At 49.3% G+C, this 18298-nt stretch overlaps 6 protein-coding genes across 6 annotated transcripts; 3 read left to right on the top strand and 3 right to left on the bottom strand.

Annotated features, from left to right (window-relative positions):
* Positions 1–1483: 1483 nt before the first annotated feature.
* IAQ61_010799 (uncharacterized protein) lies at positions 1484–4426 on the bottom strand (the record flags this gene model as incomplete). Its single annotated transcript, XM_003834768.2, has 3 exons — positions 1484–3240; positions 3308–3923; positions 3988–4426. Coding segments are annotated over 2 exons (762 nt in total), but the record flags the coding sequence as incomplete, so codon positions are not given.
* Positions 4427–5646: 1220 nt separating this feature from the next.
* On the top strand, positions 5647–9976 carry IAQ61_010800 (uncharacterized protein; the record flags this gene model as incomplete). The annotated part of the gene is made up of 7 exons (XM_066098936.1): positions 5647–5704; positions 5790–6658; positions 6718–7596; positions 8176–8290; positions 8346–8454; positions 8526–8754; positions 8900–9976. 7 exons carry the CDS (start codon positions 5647–5649, stop codon positions 9974–9976), a joined length of 3336 nt encoding a protein of 1111 aa, XP_065951094.1.
* An 812-nt stretch (positions 9977–10788) lies between these two features.
* On the bottom strand, positions 10789–12817 carry IAQ61_010801 (uncharacterized protein; the record flags this gene model as incomplete). Its single annotated transcript, XM_003834773.2, has 3 exons — positions 10789–11199; positions 11250–12397; positions 12451–12817. Coding segments are annotated over 3 exons (1926 nt in total), but the record flags the coding sequence as incomplete, so codon positions are not given.
* A 2411-nt stretch (positions 12818–15228) lies between these two features.
* IAQ61_010802 (uncharacterized protein) lies at positions 15229–15951 on the top strand (the record flags this gene model as incomplete). Its single annotated transcript, XM_066098937.1, has 1 exon — positions 15229–15951. The coding sequence occupies one exon, from the start codon at positions 15229–15231 to the stop codon at positions 15949–15951; it is 723 nt and encodes a 240-aa protein (XP_065951095.1).
* A 77-nt stretch (positions 15952–16028) lies between these two features.
* Positions 16029–16927, top strand: IAQ61_010803 (uncharacterized protein; the record flags this gene model as incomplete). The annotated part of the gene is made up of 2 exons (XM_003834774.2): positions 16029–16293; positions 16359–16927. 2 exons carry the CDS (start codon positions 16029–16031, stop codon positions 16925–16927), a joined length of 834 nt encoding a protein of 277 aa, XP_003834822.2.
* Positions 16928–17885: 958 nt separating this feature from the next.
* On the bottom strand, positions 17886–18071 carry IAQ61_010804 (uncharacterized protein; the record flags this gene model as incomplete). The annotated part of the gene is made up of 1 exon (XM_003834775.2): positions 17886–18071. The coding sequence occupies one exon, from the start codon at positions 18069–18071 to the stop codon at positions 17886–17888; it is 186 nt and encodes a 61-aa protein (XP_003834823.2).
* Between the last annotated feature and the right edge of the window lie 227 nt (positions 18072–18298).

An 18298-nucleotide genomic window follows, 5' to 3' on the forward strand; every position in this document is an offset into this window, starting at 1 on the left:
GGAGCCGTAATTAAACAAATTGTGGACTCTGTCCAGAAAGAAAATAATCTCCGATGATGTAACAGCCGCCGCACTTGCGAGGTTGCATGGATGTGAGTTTGGGATTTGTGTTGTTCTATATGTAGTGACGGAAAATGACTGGTGATGCGACTGTACCTCTGGTCGAGGTTGGAGCGTGCAGGGCTAACTATCAGATTAGGAAGAGGCGGCGTGCTGTAACGTGCGCGGTCCTCTGTGTGAGTTGCAAGAGTCATGTTTGTGACTTTAGCGGCGGTGTTTCAAAACGTGGCAGGCTGTTTATCGATATGAGGGTGATTCTGTCGGTGCTCGATAACAGCATGCAGTATTTGTTGCCTTTGTTGGTGGGTGCGGTGGAGTTGTCCAACATGACCACGTACATGTACCGGTACCGGTACGGTAGTATCACAATAGGAGCATATAGAGCATGTAGGATACTAAGACAAGACTTGGTGCACGACCAAATCCCGCCGGCGCTCCACCGCTTTTGTATCCTCCTCCTGCACTTGCTTCTGCAACCTCAAGACACCACAGCAGCGATATCTACTCGATACATGCTCAAACACCAGAACCAGTCCCTGGCAGGTAGGCACCGATAGCAGGCCTGACCCTTCGGTTCTCTTGAAACCCATCTACCTTCCTCATCCCACATCACATGCTCCCATCTCCACGCGTTTTTAATTTCGGTACTACGTCGCCGTGCGTCTCATAGATCCTCCTTCCTTGCAAAGACTGGGATGACCCCAACGGCACTCCCACAGCCCTACCGTGGCCATGGTAGGCTGATTGGCACATTCCAAGATCATTGCCAAACATCCGGACGCCAGGCCCCCCCTTCAGATAATACCCAGGACCGGCTTTTCTTGCAAAGACGGCCATGGGGGGGGGCGAGTGGAAATGTTCGTCGGTTGTCGCGCGTGGGCTGGAAACTGGAACATGGTGCACAACGCCTTGTGATGCCCGGCACTGGCCATCCACTCGTAATCATACCGATTATACTGCACTTGCCTAAGTGTATAACCATTGATCCGGCTCTTAATACACCAATAATTCGGCTATTCATTGATAGCATACGGGAACTAGCCAATATGCCAAAAACTTACAGCTTACCCAACGCGAGTCTGTGAAAGCTTGTGCTTTTGCATGGTGTTACCTAAGTAGTGCGAGGTAACTGTGTACCATTCCCAGGTGCTGTGTGACTTCTCCTTCACTACCATTTCTCTCTTTCTCTCTTTCTCTCTTTCTCTCTTTCTCTCTTTCTCTCTTTCTCTCTTTCTCTCTTTCTCTCTCTTTTTCCCTCTCTCCGCCTGTTCCTTTGTTGTTTGCGCCTTGAAGAGCTGCCTCTCCCTCCCTTCGGACCAGACAAAGCTGCTATTCACCTCAGTCGCTCCTTTAGCTTTCCACCACAGAATACATTGTGGTCACTGTAAGTCGAGTACTACGTTCTTGCCTTCCCACGTCGTACAGCGGATCAGCTGGCACGTTTGCGTGTCACCAACAAGGCTTCTCCTCAACACAGCATTCCAGGTGACGCAAAGCCGCAATCGATTGAGGGGTTCTGCGTGGCTATGTGCGCTTTGGATATCTACCAGTTTTAGGATTGGCTCTCCGCGGTTTTGGATGTGACTCTGGAACGGACACAGCATACCTAACCTACCGATGGTATCAACGATCGACTGTACCTAAGCTGGTCTTCCTTCGATTCCTACGCCGCGGGCTGGCATTCACTTCGAACTCTTATCTCGACTTGATTACAAAAAAATTCACTACCGTGCAAACGGGCGATTGCCTACACCTAGCAATTTCATTCACACAACCCTCTTCCTGCATAACTACACCATACCACACCACACCAAGCGAAGAAATCGCACAAAAACAATGACAACACGCGACCCCAACTTCTGGAAACGCTTCAGTGTCGCCGTCCACCAAGACGAACTTGCGAAGACCGAAATGAGCCAACAAAACACCAACAACCACTGCGACCTAAAGCATTCGTACGTCTCTTCCTCCCGTTCCTCTTCTGCGCCCACTTCGCCCGCACCCGCTTCACCCACATCGCCCACATCCTTGTTCTCCCCGGTTCCCAATGCCCTCACATTACCACTTGCATATCCCACCACACCAGCACAACCATCACTCTCCCAGCCCTCCAACAACGACGACAACAACAGAAACACCAAACCAGCAAAACAAGACCGACAAAACCCCCGCACAACTACATCTACTACACCCCCCAAACGCACCAAACTCCAAAAAACACCCTCTCAGAAAACCCTCCTCCGCCCCACACTCACCCCCCTGCCCTCTTCAAACCAAAAGCGCACGTCAATATACACAACAAGCACAAACACAAACGCAACCACCACACCCCCCACCCAACCCAACCGCCCCCCTCCCCTCCCCCTCCCTCCTCCCCCATCCCACAACCACAAACCACACCGCCAATCCTGCCACCCACCCTCACCCTCGCTAAACCTCTACAACCGTCCCCCCTCGCGCTTCAAGTTCTGGACCACCATCTCGGCTGACGCCCCGCGCAGGGATTCTTGGCTCGAGAGCCAGAAGAAGAAGGCGAGGCAGCGGGCCTGGATGTGTTGGGCGTTTTGGGGGGTCGTGGGCTGTGTGGTTGCGGGCGTGGTGGTGACGGTTGTGGTGTTGGGGCGGAAGGGGGTGTTGTGAGTGGGGTGGGGGGAGGAGGGGAAGGGAGAGAGGGAGATGGAAAGGAGGAAGACAAAGGCAAAGACGACAGGGAAATCATTGGATTGAGGGACAGTCGAGCGTGGTGACATTTTTGAAGCAACGAGCATGGTTTGGAGTTTTTGGTGGAGTTTCAAAAGCCTGTATATGCATCTGCGATGCTTATCTCAGGGGCTTCTTCTTCTTCTTCTTCTTCTTGTTTCAAGAAATTTCACCCGCGTAACGGGGGCGGGTTTGTACATTTCCTGCACCTCGACATTACAAACACCACACATATCCCTGCACCGGACTTTTTTCATGTATATTCTCCGCACGATACCAAGCCATCTACAGGGCTGTCAGACCACACAAACAGACAAAACAACAAATTTCTTCTTTCCCTCGTGTCAATCTCGCAAATTTTCATTCATGGTATTCTCGAGTGAGTGCCATGGCTTTCAAATGCAAGCTGTGAAGCAACCTGTTTTTGTTGTTTGAGAGCATGGCCGAAAGAGCATGGGTGTAGTATAATGTTTGAACTACCTACAGCGCTGTCAGCGACGAGCTTCTTCTTTGTATTCTCGCAACTGGACAAAGAAACGGGGCATACCCGAATGCTACCATGAAAAAAAAGCTGAAACCCTGGCCATCGCGACGCTAGTATGCCGGATATTGGTAACGCCTAAGACGCCACTTTTACATATATGAAAACCTTCTTACGCTTCTTTCCAGTACTTTCTTTGACCGTAGGTCCAACGCTTTCCAAGCTGTGTGCAAAGAGTGAAGTGACGGGTGCCGTGTCGCATGCTCGATGAATCGACCCGGACTTTGTTCTCTCACTGTTAAAGTGGGTGAGTTTGCGCAAATGACAAAAGCCTCTTCACGTCGCGAACCAATGAACACCTATAATCTCTTTGCTGGCGGTGTGGGGCTCCTGCTCATGCTCCTTGGATCACGGCCTCTCTCCTTGAGCCACTTGCGCGTGCACATGTCTAATTCGCGCTCCAGTTCCGGCGACGGTTCCTTGCGATGAATGAAGTTGCAGAAGCCGCCGCGCACACAGCCCTCGCCACTGTTGAGCCGACAGCAGGCCTCGCGGAAGTCGGTGACGGGTGAAAGTTCGCAGTAGATGGGGCGGCCGGCGTACCAGCGGCTGTTGAGCGCGTCGCACGCCTTCTGGCTGTCTTCCTCGTACTTGAAGCGCACGTAGACGTTGCCGATGAGGTCTGGGTGAAACAAATCAGTCTCAGTAATTGAAGTGGGACTCATGATGGGGACAGGCAGACATACGATCATTGTTGTTGTCGCAAACTACCAACTCCTCAACCAGTCCAAACTGGCATAGCTCGCACCAGATGTCCTCGTAGAAGGCGTCAAAATGCATCTGCATTTGCTGCGCATTCATCTTGTTCTTGGGATCGTAGGCTGGGTTCTGATACAAATTAGGTAATAGGATCGTCTGACTGTAAGATGGCTTGACGTGTTTGCGCGAGCAGCGGTCGCCGTGGCGGCAGGCGCCGATCTTGTAATAGAAGGAGCAGTTGACCTTGTCCTGCTCCGTACCGAAAATAGAGGCGAGATAGTTAGCCATGGTGTCAATGTTGTAATCGCTATCGGGTGGTGAAGCGTCGTGAGCAGTTGGACACAAGCGAAGTTGGGTGTCGGAGGTGGTGGTGTTGCGCGCGAGGTAGCAAAAGTCGCGATGCGCGAAGCTCGACTGGCAGGCGCGCTAAATTAGCGTTGTGCTGACGGAGCTGTTAGAGCGGAAGGCTCGAGAATTTCAATCATGTTACCGTATTGGACGTTAGCAGTCAGCAGTAATCAGCCAGACAAGCCAATCAAATCTGAATACGATGATCCAACACTGGGACGATTCGCCACACTCGGAGCCGGTACCGTTTTAAAATTACGTTGCCACCAAGCCATCCTCAAAGCTCTCCGGATAGTTTGACGGACAGAGATGTCGTTAAGAAAGTAAAAGTGCTGAAGCGAAAGATGCTTATATAGAACGTCTCGGTATACTGTAGAACATCATTAATGCTCAGCGCAATCTACTGTTCTGAGGCGAGTCCGTAACGGAATCGAGCTACTTAGAGATCACGTTTGGGTAACTGATAACTATATCACTGGCTCCAAATTGCATGTATTCATAATTCTACGAGGGGCAGGAATCAGAATAATGCACATTTACTTGTAAGTCCATTTTGATAATACGAACCACTGGAATCTTGGTAAGACGACGGCCCTGACGGCCCTTTGCGCATGATGATTGTACCTAACATCAGTGGGTCGACACAGTCATCTTTCTTACTGTTAGAACGTGTTGCTCCATCACAAAAGCGTCGAAGTCATCCATAACTACCTGGACTGGAGCACAGGGCAGCATCTCAATAAACAGACTACATAGTAAGTCGTAAGAGGCCAAAATTCTTTTGCTGCTCGTAGTTTTTTGTTCAAGACCGTAGCCCCATCGTTCTCCTTTCTGGCGGCGAAAGACATGAGTACCTCAGATCAAATCACCTTTCCTCTCTCAGCGCTTGATCAGCGCTTACGTCGACTGGAGTCACTGGACACCGAGGAACCGCATGTGGATTCCACAGACTGTCGCGTGACGCTCCACCATCGCAACCTTCTTCAGGCAACAGGGGGTATCACCATGAACTTTGAAGCCTCCCGACAAGCTCCTCAAGCATGCTATTTCCTACCTATCATGTATATGGCTTCTTATTGCCGGATAAAATCTCCCAAAGGCGCATGACAGGAAATGCGGCTAGCGGCGTAACCATCGCGGGGGTTGCGGCGCGAGCACGAGTCAGACGACGAAGATGAGGCTTAACCTCACCGCAGCTTGCCTTCATGCATCCACCATCAAACAACTCACGTAGTTCCCAGGTTTGAATTAATGCGTAGGTGTGGAGGAATGCCTGGTTTAAATCAAGCCCCGCCAATATGACCACCACAACAACGACTCAGCACCGATTACCGGTCAGACAACTGGTCATACTCTGTAAGATGTTGACTCCACTACTACCTGTGCCCCATCATATCTAGTCCAGAGCCTCAACGAACGACGTGCTAACAAGATCTGGTAGCAATATGTCGTTTCGCCGAACCCATAGCCCTCACCTCTGTCTTTCCTTACATGCCAGAACTCATGGAGTCCTTTGGCATTCCCGAAAACGACATCGCCCGCTGGGCTGGCATCGCATCCTCAATCTTCTCAATTTGCCAGGCTTTCACAGGCCTCATATGGGGCGCCGCATCTGACCGTTATGGCCGCAAGCCCATCATTCTTCTTGGCCTGTTGAACACGATGTGGACCATGTTGCTCTGGGGATTCTCTGTCAACTTGCCCATGGCGCTGGCGGCGCGCGCACTGCAGGGCTTGACGAATGGCAATGTAGGCATTCTGAGGACAACAGTCGCAGAGCTATGTCCGTGGAAGGAATTGCAGCCCAGGGCGTTCAGTGTAATGCCGCTCGTCTACACCGTGGGCGCCATTTTTGGACCGACATTAGGAGGCGCACTAAGTAATCCTTTGAGAATAGATCCTAGGAAGCCTAGAGGAAGCGAATTCCTGGAAAAGTTTCCCTATGTGCTACCCAATATCGTGGCAGCAGGTTTTTTTACGATAGGGATTGTAATCGGATGGCTTTTTCTCCAGGAGACGCTAGAGACGAAGAGAGGAAAGAAAGATCTAGGTCTTAGAACAGGAGAGAAGATTACACAATTTGCGAGGAAAACTTTCCGCTTAAAGAGGAGAGAGAAGTGTGGTGATGGGGAAAGCGAGCCGCTGTTAGGTCAGCGAAAGGTGGATTCTGATACGCCAGGCGATTCAAACCTTGTGGGCGAGGTCAACAAGAAGGCAAGGCCAACAGTACGAGACGTGTTGACGTACCAAACGACATTGAACCTTATTGTCTATACGCTCTTAGCACTATACACGCTCGCTTTCGATCAAGTACGTCCTTTCTTGTCTAAGCACCCTACCCACCAGCCAGCTAACCCAACCCAATCCAGCTTCTTCCAGTTTTCATGCACCACCCTCCACAGTTCTACGGAGACCCCCATAGATCCCTGCCGTTGAAATTCGCGGGCGGTTTTGGTATCGATTCACGCCGAATTGGCCTTATCTTCACAATCTTCGCCATCAGCTCCACACTGTGCCAATTCTTGATATTCCCACCCACGGCTCGCCGTCTCGGTGTACTGACATGCCTACGAATAGCTTTCCTTATATTCCCATTCGTGTTCTTTGTCACGCCCTTTGTCTCGCTCATCCCCGATCCCACGGCCCGCGAGGCTACAATGATTGCATTGCTCATGGTCAGGGGTGTAGGAGGAACTTTTGCGTTTCCAACGAGTACGATTATGCTTACGAATAGCGCGGCTAGTTTGAGTGTACTCGGGACGATCAATGGGCTCGCGACTAGCGTTAGTGCGGTGGGCAGAGCAGTGGGACCGTCGATTGGAGGCGGCCTTTTCACGTGGGGTGTTAAGAGAGGGTATGTGATTGTGCCGTTCTGGACGTTGAGTGCGATCTCGTTGGTGGCGGCTATTCCTACTTTCTGGCTAGTAGAAGGCAAGGGGTTTGGTGGTGAAGATGACGTAGTAGACGAAGATGAAGAAGAAAGCGTGCTACAGGTGCAGAATGTATGGAGAGGTGGAACACCACAACCGCAAAACGTACGCGACATTGAAGAGACAGCACTGTCAGAGTCGGAATTTGGAGAACCAGCGGACATGAACATCCTAAGCTACTGTTCCACAAGGTCCAGTGTTGCGGCCATATCGGAGGATGGCAATGAATCTAGCGATGCAGAGGAGCATACTGGGAGGAGACGATCAAGTCATCTGGGCAGTGTCAGGAGTGCTTCGCAGCAGGGCAGGAAGAGAGGTGTAAGAAGAAGAAGTTCAGTGCCGATCGGGATGGGGAAGGGCTTTAGGAGGTATAGTTCGAATTTGGGGAGTTCAGGGGTTGTTGGGGGTGGAGGGGCGAGTTGGGGCGGGACATGAACTCGAAACTTTGCAATCACGATCCTGGCGTCGTGAAAGTATCATTTGAGTCTACAGAGCATATAAGCTGCTCTGATGGCCAAAAACATGATATGGTGGCCTAGATCACATTAATCACTGGGTTGGGTTCGGCCATGTCGAAACGGGGAGCATGCACTTCAATTATACGCTTTGCTTACTTCAACGCCACTATTCGGTACATTTTACAACCGCATTTAGCCTGTTCATGGCGATCCAATGGTAATAATGCTCCATACCGTTCGACCAGCTGAACTTCATACCGCGCGGCTGTACAATATCGAATCAAAGTATGACTTCGCGCCCTCTTCGCGGCGATTCACGCTATGTCTAGGAGATCCAAGGTGCAAGGGAGTCATTATATGGGAAGATCCGATTGCTCGACCTAAGAGCGGGTCTTCACTCCGACGTCTCACCCCTATCGTACCGGCTGAACACTTTCAGGCTACAACTATTCCGACCAATCACATGAGTGAATCACGATGCATACACGACGTGCATGCATACCTCGCTGGGGACAATTCGCTGACCATAACCTCGGAATTCACCACGTCAAATAGTGAGTATATACCGTTTTACAAGCAATACGTCCAACTTACCCATCCGTTTTCCAGACCATATTGCGGCCATTAAGGCTCCCTGCACCCATGGGGCCCCACATCCCTCTTCTCACAGCGAGGTTCTATGGCCTGATATACGTATCTATCTCCTCTGTCTATCCGAGTTATGATGGTTCGCTGGATCGTGATTTCGAAGACTTTTCTCTCCTCGTCCTAATTCCCCGCGACATGTAGCCCGGCTTTGCGTGTACATAGCATGGCTTCACCATCTCCGGCGCCACCTGACCCTCGTTTCATCCTGGCAGATCCCTCACCTGCAGCACAGGAAAATGCCCGCATCTTTGTTGGTACAGCACTTGGACTACATGGTGTTGCGGCGCTTGTCTTTGGTGCGAGAATATGGATTAGGTGTTTTCCGACGTTGAGACTACACCTAGATGATTATATTTGCGTATTAGCTTATGTGAGTTGGTATACTCTTTCTCATTTGCTCATCCAGCATACCACAATGGCTCCTCCACACTTTAGTATATTTCTGCATTATATCATGCTACAGCAAAGAAGCCTCCACAAAGCAACATACCACTGACATCACTGCCAAAACCCAGTGCCTAGTCCTCACAAATTCCGCCCTCCTCCTTGCCGCTCTACCTTACACCTTCACTGGCAGTACCGAGACTTTCACCCTCACCGACGCCCAACTGGCATTTAAATATGCCACAATCTCCCAACCCATATGGGCATGCTCCATGGCCGCCATCAAATCCTCCTTTGCACTAACACTCCTCCGCATCCAATCCTCCTCTCGCCTGCAAAATTTCCTCTACCTCATGATCGCCATCCAAATCATCCTGGGCATATATAACACCCTCGCCACCCTCCTCCAGTGCATCCCCGTGCGCAAACAATGGGATCTCCTCGGCACCGTACACGGCACATGCTGGAGCAAGCGCACCGTAGGCATAAGCAGCATCAGCGCCGGCGTCATCAACATAGCCACAGACTTCATATTCGCGCTACTGCCACTCTCCTTCCTCCAGCATTTGCGACGCCCGTTGCGCGAGCGCGTACTCCTCTTTGTCCTCATGTCGCTCGGTGTTTTTGCGGGCATTGCCTCGATAGTGAAAATTGTGGCTGCAGCGCGGTTTGGCAGCACAGGCGACCCGGTGAATGAGTCGGTGGGGATAGGCATGTGGAGCCTGATTGAGGAGTTGGTGGGCGTGATTGTGATTTGTGTGCCTTGTCTTAGGAGTTTGTTTCAGAGGTTTTTGGGGTATTTTGGGGTGTGGGGGAGTCGAATTAAACATGCGACGCACAGTAAGGGATACGGGCGGACATATGAGCATGATGAGCATGTAGGGGTTGGGGCCAAGGTGGAGAGTAGTCGCAGTCGCAGTCGAAGTCGGCTTGCTACGATGCTTAATCCGGGGGATGCGGATGCAGAGAGTGGGATCCGGTTAAAGGTTCTGGGCACACAGGAGGATGAGGATGGTGGTGGGAGTGGAGTTTGGAAGGATGAGGGGATGAAGAGGGGCGAGATTTGGTGCACGAGGGAGGTTAGGGTTGAGAATGAGATTTTGGGACATGTGCCTTCGAATGAGCATTTAAGAGGGGGACCGCAGGCGGCCTGGGTTGACGAATCATTTGATATTGTAGATGCGCCGAGGTTTGGGAGGGCTATTTAATGAGGGTGGGAGGATCGGGGATAAGATATGACTGAGAGAGACAGAGCGACCATCATGCTTTCAGTACGTATGAAAGATACGAAATGATAGCCATATGAATTCACACCATTAATTAAGAATTATAAAAGTGATTTGGTGATGAATTCGAACTCAGCCAGGTCCATTCGCGTACTGCTTCCTCTATCTCTAGAACCGACATGCCACGCCTGATGAGCTGGCTGTAGACCAACATTCACATTTAAGTACGTCTTTAAGATACGATTATTCTTGTAGTGCAAGTATTAGAGGGGATCCGGTCAGGAAGAGACGATGGTGAACAACAAGAGACCGGATTTAGAGGCCCCATGGCCAGCTGTGTCTGATTATAGCATTCTAGGAAGACTTTTCGAGGTAGCTTTATGGAAGAAATCTAGATAGGTTATAGGATGCACCAGTTCTGGCTGGTCTTTTAGTGAAGTGAGTGTCGTACTAGTCAGATGACATGGGAGGCAAGTAATTATTTCTTTAATCCATGTTAAAACACCTCTAGACCTTTGCATCGAGAGATAATAGATTTCTTAAGTAATACAAAATTCGACGTAAGTAGTTCTGAGGTGTGTCAATAGTAATATATATAGTCTCAAGTCGTCATTCACGAAGCACACACTGATGTAATTTATTGAAAATTGGATCGAACGGCATGTCAACACGAAATGGATGTTCAACCGCCGGCTGCATCGCGCAATAGCTAGTACTCAACACCACAAGAGGATTTTACTCGGAAAAGAATGTAACATCAAATAGCACAGCTTCAATCTTAAGATAGGTTCATATTAGGCTGCACGAGCTTTTTTGGACGATGCTGCACCTTCGCCTTTACTGTTATTCTCATCCTCCCTCGCACGCTTGGACTGCTTCCCAGATTCGCCATTCTTCTTTGCATCACCAGTCTTCTTTGCCTTTTCTGCCGCAATAGCGAAACTGAGGCGAATTCCCTTAGTCTTGTTAGAGCGCTGATTCGTCATTGCCCGCTTCATGAGCTCCGTAGGGTTGCCTAAAAGTGACCAGAATCGCTCGCCCTTCATGATATCCGCACAAATAGTCTTGGAACACTTGAGATATTCGCGAACAGCCTCGTAGCGGTCATTGAAGGTGAAGTATATTGTCTTCCGATACAACTCGCGGCGGCCGGAGTCGTAAATGGGCTTCTTCCAGCCTTCTTTGTGGATCTTGGTCATTTCAGTCTATTGAGTGTTAATTATGGCGATGCAATGAGTGGATGGCTATTACTTACAACGAGCTCGTCAGCTGCGGTATGCAACTCGGCGTAGGTGTAGTATGTGGCGTCATCCTGCCACCGTGTGATGAATTCTTCCGTCGTATTCGACTCTAGACAACCCTTGTTGTTTCGCATTGCACTGACTAGGCCACTGACATGCGTATCGTGCTGGTTTTGAGAGTTTGGAATGCTGGGATCGTCAGTGGGATGGAAGAGGGTTTGCCTTTCTCGACTAGCATTATTTCTAGTCTTTTTCTCTTCCCTCATAAGTCGGTTGGCTCTACGAATCTTAGAATGAACGCTTTCTCGATCTATGACAGAATCACTTGTGCTATTATATGCGGTAAAAATTGTTCCGACGGTGATGTCGCTATTCTGGTTTGTCTTCCTACCTAGGGAAACGCCAAGTGTGGTGAGAGATGCGTTATTCTCATTCTTTTGGGTCAGTTCAGGCCCATGATATCCTACTAACTTCCCTTGACCGGCCGAAAACATATCTTGAGGTACTCTAGATGTAAAAAGAAACTGGTTTCCGGTTCTTCCGGTTTGATTAAGATAGTTGGAGAGTCCATGATCGCCAACCATTGTCCTTGTGGAGGGTACAGCGCCGGCAATTGAGCCCACTGGATTAAATTGCAGTTCACGGTTAGGATCTTGCCAACTAGTGGTATTGTCATAAACGATGCCGCTCGCGTAGTTCCCATAGTTATTGGAGTCTATATAGATTCGGGAGCCTGGTTTAGTTTTGCGTATTGTACTCTTCTTGTCACCGAGATCACTGTCATAATCCAAGATGGCATTGTTGCGATCAATGACCGGTATTGATTCATTCGAAAGGCCAGGTTTCAGATTGCTGAAATCCGGTAGGAGGTCCAAGTCATCGTTTTCGCGGTCGATGACGAGTTCGCCCGCAACTATGTTGTTCTTGTGGACTGCCACAACTTGACCATTTGTGTTATTTTTATCATCCGTCTTTCGATGGTGGAGCGCAGCAGTGTTCTGCTGGACGGCGCGAGATTCTACAGTATCATTGCCGTCCGTGTTCAAGGGGGCGGCGAAAGTGTTGTCTAGGCTGCTGAGATGGCCGGCGTTCTGATCATAGACCCTAGAGGCCCCAAACTTCATATAATCGCTATAGTCAAAGTTGCTGATATCAGGCATACCTAGAGGTTCAGTCAATATGTAGCAATGGTGTGGGAGGGATCGTCGCACTTACCAATCGTTGGCTGCAGAGTGCCAAAGACGTTGATGTCAGTCAGCCATGGTAACGATGCTACATCTAATTGTAGACTGTCTACACTGCCAATGGACTCAGGTGTGCTACGCGACCAATCGACCGGGTCAGAAGCTGCCGCTGTTTTGAACTCCATATTGATATAACTGGGCTGCTGCATAGTCTCCAGTTCTGACGAGCGATACCTGGGAGTTCCTGGCATCTGAACGAGCTTCTTGGTATGCTGCTTGGAAGTTTTCGTCAAAGGGGATGTAGATGCGCCTTTGACGATGCCATTTTGTGAGGATGATGCTCTACCGTTGCCGCTGTGTGCCCAAGGGAATCCCGACATCGCGTGAGTCTGACTTATCTATTGAATATAAGGTAGAGCTTAATGCTGATTGTTACAGTACTTGGTTGTAGATTTGTGCAAGAAAATAATGTTGAGAGGTGAAACTGCAGTGGTCCGCAGCACCGTCAGTTTATAACTACTGCGCCAGCCGTGAGACTCGAAACTTAGCTCATTCTCGCAGGGCTCCTAGTGAATTATGTGTCATTATTTCCATTACAGTCCTGTGGTTTGCTTAATTGCACATCTGTATGTTAATAATGCTACGCCAAGCTTATACTCTTTTACTTTTGCCCAGAATTCGCACATGTTGGATATTTCCAGGTCATTCTCCGTAGTGAGCTCTCCTCAGTTTCAACTCGTCACTTTGTTCCATCGTACTCAGATATGCTCCTGCGTGATTCTGGTGTGGCGTTGTTGCAATTGAAACCAAGCAATAGCATCTCGATGTTTATGATAATAACAGGATGTGCAGAAAGGTTCGTGGTAGCTCGAATAGTAATGTGTATTTCTACAGGTATACGGATAGTTCTTTTGCTGGTACGGTGTAAATGCTAGCGACGTTAGACTCAATGCAGTGTAAGCGTGTGGAATGAGATATTTGGCTAGCTGCATTATGAACAATGGACAGCCTGCTGTGGTGGGTATAAAGAATCCCTAATGATGATTCTTTTAGAAAGAGGATGAAAGAATTCCAATGACGATTTGCAACATGGTAGGGAGTTTACACAACTATAACAATATTATTTGCAGTAAGAGAGCCCGAACGCCACATAACAAGAGTAACATTGTTGCGTCGCCGGACAACCGTAGTAAGGGGATGTATGCTTGGGAGAGGCAAGGGTTTATGCAAAAGTGTATACGTGTAAGAGTTGGGCGATTTGAGGGCCTAAAATTACTATATGCTGACTTGAGAAGCTTTCTTGAATAACTCTTTTCCGTGGTTGGGTCTTTGTTTGGTCATATGCTGAGTGCACGAGATCCAGCGATTGTTGACTCCAAGAGTGAAGTACACTTACATGCAGTACCGGTAGATCTGATTCCATACTTCAGCAATGCTGTGAAAGCTCAAAAATAGTTTGTATCGTTCATTGCACTATTGCTTATTCCAGGCTTGAATGCTGTCGTGTAACTAGGCGAAGAAGTAACTCCAGCACATATAGCCATCTTGGAACGAAAACCAAGCCATGAAAATTGCCTGCTACTTTGCTTCTTTCATGAACTCTTTAGTGGTCGAAACTTGACGTTCGGATTGAGGTGAGACCCTTGTCACGCTAGGCAGGTACCGGTAAGTAGGTACCGGTACGGTACCGGTACCAGCGATCATGTGTCAAGCCCACTTCACTTATGCCACGCACCTTACACGCACCTTGACGTCTTTGCATTCTCCAAGCCGCGTTCACTTTAAGCTTCACTGATCGACATCGTGTGTTCAAGTGGGTACATTCAAAGTACATTCAAACGCCGTTGCGCAGCCATTGACCCGAGCTGGAAATCCCATGCCGCTACCGGTGCTGAGGGTACGAGCCGGGATTTGGTGGATCGGATACATGAAATTGTTAGTTGTATAAGCTCGACATCCTCTTGCAGGATTTGCGATAGTATAAGAGCCTGTGTCTTACTCCGGAGCCTCTCATCTGTCGGTATCGCGATACTCGTCCACGGTGCTAGCAAGCTGTGAGAAGCGGCCGATCTCGAAGCCTTGCCAGGTACTGTCAGATGTTGGTAGTTTTCCACAATATCTTGGTACGGACACTATTGTAACTGTGTTAAGCAATCTGTAAGTCCTCTGTTTTCAGTTCTCTGAATCCCCAGGACGACTTTGACGAGATTCGCTGGCAGGAATGGCTGCTTGAGACCGGCGCAGAATGACTGGTATGTGGGGCGTGGATGCAAAAGGTGGAGTTTTTGTTTACCATTCACACTCCAAAGACGATCATGAATGTGAGAATTTCACAGCTCTATGTACACTGCTCCACGAAAAGAGGTGGCTCTGGCCTATCTTACGCACATTACACGAATTTGTAATTAGCAGTAATACTTTGATCGGATTCCGCTGAGTAGCTATGAAAATACGCGTGTGACTTCTTCAGAGGTGTACCGGCGGTCAACCGGCCTAGCGCTATATCGTTTGTGATGTGGATACTTCACCTCGCGACTTGCTTTACCTTTCCTTCACACAGACTACCGCCCATCCTGATTCAGCCTTAGTTTGATTCTGAAAGCCCCCACTAGGTATATATATGAGGTCCTCGACACGTGTGCGTGCACACGACCTTCTCTTCTTACATACCTCACTGCAGCTTGGATACCACTTTGACACTTTCTGTCTTGCTCCCAGATCTCAAATATTGACTTAAGTTAGGCAGCAACACTCGTGCGCAAGGATTCATAATCTTAAACCCCGATATCGATCACGACGGCACGCACTGATGTCCGGTCGTGACAACATGGCGGATCGTAGTCATGGCTCCACATCCAGGAACAGGCGTCCGCCCCCAGTGATTCCTCCCTCTTCTCTAGCTGAATCTTCGCTCCCGACAAAGCATTGGCGACTTCCACACGATTTGGCGGCGCCGTCAAGGATCAGGCCTCTCACATCTCAGTGCCTTTATAAGCCCAACTACAACGTCAAACAAAACGGTCTTTACTTCCAGAATGCAGGAGAGTCACAGCGCTCAATGTCCAGCTTTCAGTGGCTGCCGCCTACCAATGATGTTTCCATTCCGCTCACCGACGAACAGGATTGTCAGGTCGTAACAGAGATTGTCGATGCTATGAAGGACATGTCTAAGGCAAAGGACACAGTAGCAAGTGCTTATCGCAAGCGCTTTACACCTCCGGAGCACTATTATCAGGATTGGGCAATTGAGGCCTGCGCTTGGGATGTCCTCGTAAGTATTATACAGGCTACCTTACCAATGTGTGCCTTGGCTAAAGATGTGCAGCTTCTCGCAAAGCAGATTCATACTGGTGGTTTCAATTCTCGCATCTATGATTCCGCGCTCATCGATGCCATCGGCGAAACTCAACATTGGCATTTTGAGGATCGTATTGGATGGATCTGTATGGCTCTTAGGGTAATTACTACTGTCAACACGGCAAGGAGAGTACCAGCTTACTTAATAACCAGACTTCGAAGAACGTCGCCGTGAATCTCTTGGTAAGCACATAGTAACATTGGTCTGCGCGCAACGCCTAACTGACCGTGTACCAGAAAAAGGAAAAGGTCATGACTATTGTTGGCGCACCACACAAGCTCCATAAGGCCACTCTTGTCAACACAAAGTCTAATGCCAACCGCGGTATTTGGACCGCTAATGGCCGCGATGCTGATTTAGAGCATCAGAATCGTCCTTTCAAGAAGCGGACCGATGAAAATGGCAACCCACTGCCTTTACCAAAGCGACAGGTACCGATCGACAAAGATACCGAGGAAATGACACGCAAAGGCAAAAAGCAGGCCAAAGTGACCAGCAAGGATGGGACCACACCAAGTAATTATTCTAATCTCTTGAATTCGAATGACTGTACAAATGGTATTGAACTAACACTACTACAGCTTCTCCACTTCTAGAGTCGTCTCCATCTCCCTCTCCACAAGCTACGAACAGCCCGTCCTCCCACACCCACACCCATCGCACCTCTGGCTTTCACTCGACTTGTGACTCTTTAACAACAAACAAGGAAGTTGAAACGACCGATCAACGCATCACGAGCTTTTCACTGGCCGCCATCAACGATAGGATTGGATCCAAATCTCGGGTATACGGTCACGAAAACAGCCACCTCATGGACATCGAAAGCAACTCTGTGGGCGGTGGTGATAATCCTCGAAACTTGAATCCGGAGGGGCACAATTCAAGCAACGTTTTCAATATGAAGAGTCGTTCCAGCGCCCACGGCAAGGGAGGCGTTGGCATTGGCGATCTTGGGATCAAAAATGCTGCATTTGTTGACAACGTCACTGCTAGCATGGCTGCTACCTCATCCTCCTATGCATCACCCATGACAACTCCCGTGATCAAGACTGAGGATCCTGTAGAGATGCCCGATGATGCAGATATCGATGATGCAGTTATCGACGCCGCTCATGTTCTGACTTTACTGCATCGAGGTTCTGCATCATGAAAGGGACCAACGTTTGCTCTAATCCCACAAATCACCGGCTTAGTGTCTGTTTGACCTCCGTGGGTCAAGGCATGTGCCGAGCTGACTATGGATTTATCATGCGATATGACTGCGGACTCGTAATACAGAGATGGCATGTCGATGCTTTTGCATGACGGTCTGGGTGTTTTCTTGAGCTTCTTGGTCCGCTGCATGCAGCGAGTGCACGATATGAGCCTTTCTCTAATGACGACTTCTTCTGCATCTGCTTGCTGATTTTAATATAACCCCTCTCTTTATTTGATTCTTCCTGTCTGTGTTGTGACTGTTTCTTCACATAAACTTGAATTTTGTACGTGATATCTTGGGCACAACCTGCAATTTCCAGTGCTTACCGGTAGTAATTTGTATTCTGACAGCAGTTATCGAGTATGTGCATAGTGACATGTGCACTTGGTTTCACGTGCGCCCTGAATCTCTCTTTCTTTGAATTGAAATCTTGTCCTCCTTTGCTCATTCAAGGACATTGCTCAGTTATCAGTCAGCCAATTTGCGATTAATGACAGGCCAATCCTTTGTTCGACTTTCAGCGCACGGTGAGGGAAATTTGCTAATCCGCTTTGCCTTTCGACAATCCCAAAACTGCGGAGAAAGAATTGCTGCGGCTTTTTGATCGTAGGCATGTCAATGGAGGCCGCGCAACCTTGCAAAAAGTGGGCGGAGGAGCGAAAACGCGCAAGATATCGTGCTGGGCGTCTGGGATAGTCATGATTAAATATAGTCAGTGGATGGGCGTCAACCTATGTCGCACTGCGACAGTACACATCTGGAGCATTGCATCTGGAACGGGGCAATGCGCTCCAATGAAGTCTCGACGTTGTAGCTTTGCGGGAAGGGTCAGCGTCCAATCAAAGCCGACCAGCCTTGCGACCTGAAACGTAGCTGATCGGCGGTAAATCTTCACTCCACCTCCCGACTTTCACTTCACCAAGAGACTCACTTCCCGAAGCGCCTTGTGAAAACACCATCGCCTATCACTGCGTGGTGCGAGGCCCGCTTCCAGACGTTTCGATGCTTGGACGTTTCCAGCCTGTTGTACCTGGCCGCCTGGACTTGCTTGGACGCGACCCGCACCCGTTGACTCCGTTTGCCCTGGCGGAAACATGTTCGGTCATACAAACGGCTCGCTTTTAACATTTCACTACCATAATGCGTTGCCCCATATCAATCAGGAACGGAGAATGACATGCCATGCCATGCCATGCCATGCCATTTATGTGGTGCCCAATTCCCGTTACATGCCGTCGATTAACGGCACGCGACCTCTTGCAACACCCCCACACAACCCGCTTCCATGTCTAATGCTTCACTAGTGCAGCCTTGCGAGAACTG

The sequence above is a fragment of the Plenodomus lingam genome, assembly GCF_022343315.1.
Source record: "Plenodomus lingam strain CAN1 chromosome Unknown contig_9, whole genome shotgun sequence".
Taxonomy (NCBI): Eukaryota; Fungi; Ascomycota; class Dothideomycetes; order Pleosporales; family Leptosphaeriaceae; genus Plenodomus; species Plenodomus lingam.